Consider the following 4,913-nt stretch of genomic DNA (forward strand, 5'->3'; position numbering starts at 1 on the left):
CACACCCAGACTTGACTTATTGCTTTTAACCGTGTTTCTAGGTTTATCCATGCTGTCACAAATGACAGGATTTCTATCACTGTGGTCTACATACTAATACTATTTTTACCAGAGTTAAATTATATCCTTTCTAGGACTAGTGACAGCATGCTTTAATGGTGGCTCACTGTAAGGTACACTATCAGAAATCCACAAATTAAGCAACTGTTTCTTATGATATTCTTCACTTTCCTGGTTGGCATGTCCATCTATTGATTTCCTTATACAGTTCTTTAATTCTTCCACTCCTTCTCCAGTAACAGCAGAGATGGGGATGATATGCTGGAACTCCACAGTCCTCTCTGGAATTGTGTTCTTTTCAAATAAATGCAGAAAAGCTTTAGGATTCTGCAGATGGCTCATTAGCTCATGAAATTTATCCAGGGCATTTGGCAAATCCATTTTATTAACAGCCAGGAGTGCAGGTTTCATTTGAAGTTCCTCTTTGTATAACTCCAACTCTTTTGTAAGCAGTATTATGGTTTCAAAAGCAGTTCTGTACTTAGTTCGGGAAGAAAGCTGAAATCCACAAATATCAACAACAAAAAGTAGTTGTCTAGTTCTTTCTATGTGCTTCAGAAATTTGTGGCCCATTCCTTTGTTCATATGTGCTCCTTCTATCAAACCTGGGAGATCAGCTGCTGATATCTGGTTGAAATCATCATACATAATCTTTCCAAGTTCAGGCTTTACTGTTGTAAAAGCATAATTTGCAATTTCTGGTTTTGCATGAGAAATCTGACTTAGCAAAGAGGATTTTCCAGCATTTGGAAATCTTTCTGAACAACACGCAACCGCAGCGCACCATCGCTACGACGGATCACGACTCCTCCCCCAGTAGAGAGATTCTTCAGCAAAACTAAGACTGAAAATTCCATTTGACCCAGCTGTTTTCTTTTTAAGTGTCTTCTCCAAAGTGTTAAAAAATTATACCACAGTGACATATGCATACACATATTTATAACAGCATAGCTTCTTTTATATTTTATTTGGTACTGGGAATCAAATTCAGGACCTTGTGCTTGTCAGATAGGCACTGTGCCACTGAGCTACATCCCTAGCCCAGTTTATATTAGCTAATGCTTAGAAGTGGTCTATATATCTATTAGCAGATAAATAATAAAAGGTTAATGGATTATTACTCTGCAATAAAGAAGGATAAATTTGAGTCATTTGTAGGAAAAAAAAGTAGATGTACCTTGAGAACCAAAAGTTAAGTGAAATAAATGACACATCTCTTGCATGAGAAATCCAAAATACAAATAATTTCAAAGAACAAAATTAAAAAAGACAGTAAGAAATAGGAGACATTTGCAAATGGGAAGGAGATCTAGAGATGAAGTTAGGGGAGTGAAAAAAGAAGGGAATTAAAAAGAATCAAGATAGGTATATGAAGATGATGTAAATATTACATAATACAAACATATACTAATAAAAACATATTACTTCAGTTTGTCAATTCTCGAGGTAGTAGTTCCAAGTCAGATTGTGCCTATCTCTTAGAGAAGGCTGGTCAGTGTGATGAACAGCTGGTCACTATAATGCACATTGTGTAAACCAGTCTCCAATTGACAAACCATCCTGCCTCTGTTCTTCCTGTTTGCTTTTCCAATATAAGCCCTAGACCACCAGAGATCAGGGCCTGATATTCTGAGAATAACCCAATCAGTGCCCATTGATGGAAACAAATCTACCTGAGAATCCTGGATGTTGTTTTGGTGTTTCTGCTTGCCAATGCACTAATTTACCTGGAATTTGTGTTAATGTAGGGAAGGAAAAGTTGGCTTGATTCAAGGATGGAAGGTGTATGTGTACATGCCCAAGGTTAGGTTCAATTGGACAAAAATTTTGGCTGATGGGGAATTCCTTTAGAGGGTGGAGAGTTCAGGTTTTAAATGAGATATTGGATTAATCACTTAAATTTCTTTGCTGACTTTACTGAATACATGATTGATGGTTCACTGAGTATTATGGTTTGTGTCTGGTTGTCCCCTCAAAGCATCATGTAAGTCATGGGGCAACTGAAGCTTGAGGAGCAGCGAGTAGCTCAAGGGGTTGGGCCCAAGGACCAGGGAGGGGCTTGAGGAGTGGGGCCAGAGAGGCATGAACCCTTAAACTGGCTGGATGTGCTCCACCTCCACTCTAGGCCTACAGTCTTTCAGAGGTGTACAGAGGGTCATCCTGGGCACAGCAGTGCCCCAGCCTCTCCTCCAGACCCTGTAGAGTGGGATGGCAGTGTCTGTGATTGAGGCTGCCTTGGGCAGGGAGATGTTTGGAAAAGACAGAGGTACTGACCCTCTCTCCTGAGCAAATAAGGCTCCAAGGTCTTGCTGCTTAATTCAGGCTGCTTTAAACTATACAATATCCAGTAACTGTGGGCTAAATGAACCTTTCCTTCCTTCATTTTAATTGTTGCGCATTTGTCCCAGCAATGAGAGAAGAGTAAGACAGAATTTGATACCAGGACTGGGGTCATTGATGTGGCTAAACCTGATCATGTGGATTACAAGCTTTTGGGAATGGCTTATGGGAAGAGATAGGAATGGTTTGAAGATGTCACCTACAAGAGAAGTGCTGGAACAGCTTTGGCTGTTCTGTAGGGGAGATTCTGGTCAGAGCTCAGCCCAGAAAGCTGATAGAAATCCTCCCCATAAAGAATAGGCTGGGGAGGTTTCTGATGGGAAGAAAGACTGCTTTGGTTTTTGGACTCCAGATCATTTGTGTTTTGGCTTGGCAGAAAGTTTGTCTGAATTTTGCCCATGTCCAGAGACTGCCTGAGACTGAGATTAAGCATGGTAGCCTGATTAATCTTTCAAAGGAAATCTCAAAGCAGTCAAATATTGGGACAGTGGCATGGCTATTGTTGGGGGCCTTTAGTCAAATATATGTTGAGAATGAAGAGCAAAAAGCCCAGAAGAATGACTTTAAAATGTTGTGAGTTTGGCCAGAAAGGAAGGACCAGGAAAGCTGTGGACTGCAACGATAGAGCTGAGATTACCATTGCCCAGGAGGAATGGGAGAGTATAAAGGACGTCCTGAGGGCATGACAGAAGGTGGCAGGTTCTCACCCTTTATAGCCTCAGAATTGTAAGGGTGAGGGACTTTGCTTTGAGGAGAAATCCACAGAACCCCACGTTCCAGAATAGAGGCGGCATTTTAGTGGTTGATACATTGTGTCAATTCAGCTGGATCAGGGTTCCACACTCTGGGCTGAAAGTGCCCTGCCCCGGAGTAACTTGGCACAAAAAGGGGATATAAAGGTGTTGAGGAAGGATTTGCCATACCACTTCTCCTCAGAGGAACTTCAGTCTTTGCAGTCAGCTTGGACTTCATGTCCCGGCTTCCAGTGCCGACTCTTCAGCCTCCAGCTTGGATCCTTCAGCTTTATGTCACAGATTCTTCAGCCTTCCATTGCAGACCCAACGGTTGACTGTTACAGACTGTTAGAGATGAAACTCTGCAGTGAGTTTCAGACCTTGGGACTGAATCCTTCAGTCTGAGGTGTGCATACTTCCTCATCCGACTCTGTGACTGGTACATCTTGTGTTATATCTGTTTCTTGTGTTATATCTATTCCTCTAAAACCCTGACTAAAACCCTGAGAAACCGGAACCATCTGGTGTGAACTGGATTTGTATGCATTTACCCAATCAGTAAATTGGACTTCTCTTTTCTCAGTTTTCTTTTATGAAGGAGCTGGTCCTACACACATAGCAGGGGCACACAGAGGAACTAGTGTGATAACCCCACTGTTGTGGTAGGCAGACCAGGATCCAGCTCTGAGCAGAGTGGCACCAGGAAAAGTCTGGTTTAGACGGACAGCGCCAGGAAGTGAGGGCAAAGTGGGCTGTGGGCTGTGGTGCTCTCTTGACATTGTAAAGAACTGTGCAGATTTGGGCTAGCATGGTAACCTGGAACCTGGGTGCACCCTGAGGGAAGGAACAAAGCAGAGGTGTCTGGGGAAGACGGAGCAGGAGAAACTTCCAGAGAATGTGTGGTTCACCAGTGCAGGCAGGTGTGTGGGTGCATGTATCTTAAACCTCTGAGGGTGGGTAATCTTCATTTAAATGATGCTTTACTAGGGGATGGATCCCATCCTGAGTAAGGCATTTAGTGTTTCACAGGTTGCCAACCTTAAGGGAGCTGTTCTCTGCTTGGAATAGGGCATGAGGCATAGATGGGAAGAGGGAGACGACAGCGTGGGTAGTTGACAAACTCTGGTGAGGCGAGGTGGATGGTGTCACGGGAGAGGGAGAAAAGGAGGGAGGAGAAACACGTGCCTGGGTTGGGCTTGTTTAATGAACACTGGAGGGCAGAGCCAGGTCCCAGAAAGGGTGCTTGGAGCTGAGCTCACTGCCTTTGGCTCTCCACCCTACCCTCCGCTCTGCGCCCTCTGCTCGCAGCCAGGCCTGGCAGAGTTCAAGTGGGCCTGAGAGTTGGCTGAGATCGAAGGCATGAAAATCGTCCTGTCCCACTGGCTCTGCTTTGTGAACTGGCTGGAGGAAGGAGTGCGCACAGTTCTTCACAATGTCATACCCCTTGAGCATCAGTTCAGATTTGCTGCTCTAGAGCCTGGTCTTTTCCAAATTCCATGGTGCAGGCGGCAGCGGACAGCGGAGGCGCATCTTGCATCTGGACCTGACCTCCAGGACCTCTTGGAGCTGGCTGTCAGTCTGTGCCACTCTAGGGCATTTCTGAGGCCTCTGTGGTATAGTAGCTCCCAGGAGATTCTTTGCCAAGTTAGTCCTTGACTTCCACTCACAAGCTTCAGGTTGATTTGGGGGAAGTGGTAGGGACCAGTTAATGGGCAGGGAGAAATGCGCTAAGAAGCATTAGAAAATGCCCAGGTTTTGCTGCATGTAATGGACTCCACA

The 4,913-nt window shown here is 44.4% G+C and overlaps 1 protein-coding gene across 1 annotated transcript; it reads right to left on the reverse strand.

Annotated features, from left to right (window-relative positions):
- On the reverse strand, window positions 1–3,372 carry LOC101584786 (GTP-binding protein 10-like). Its single transcript, XM_004646826.2, has 2 exons — window positions 3,324–3,372; window positions 1–818 (listed from the first exon to the last, which is right to left on the reverse strand). The coding sequence occupies exons 1-2, from the start codon at window positions 3,370–3,372 to the stop codon at window positions 115–117; spliced, it is 753 nt and encodes a 250-aa protein (XP_004646883.1). The 3' UTR covers window positions 1–114.
- Window positions 3,373–4,913: the final 1,541 nt, after the last annotated feature.

This window comes from Octodon degus, unplaced genomic scaffold, assembly GCF_000260255.1.
Source record: "Octodon degus isolate 3935 unplaced genomic scaffold, OctDeg1.0 scaffold00281, whole genome shotgun sequence".
Taxonomy (NCBI): domain Eukaryota; kingdom Metazoa; phylum Chordata; class Mammalia; order Rodentia; family Octodontidae; genus Octodon; species Octodon degus.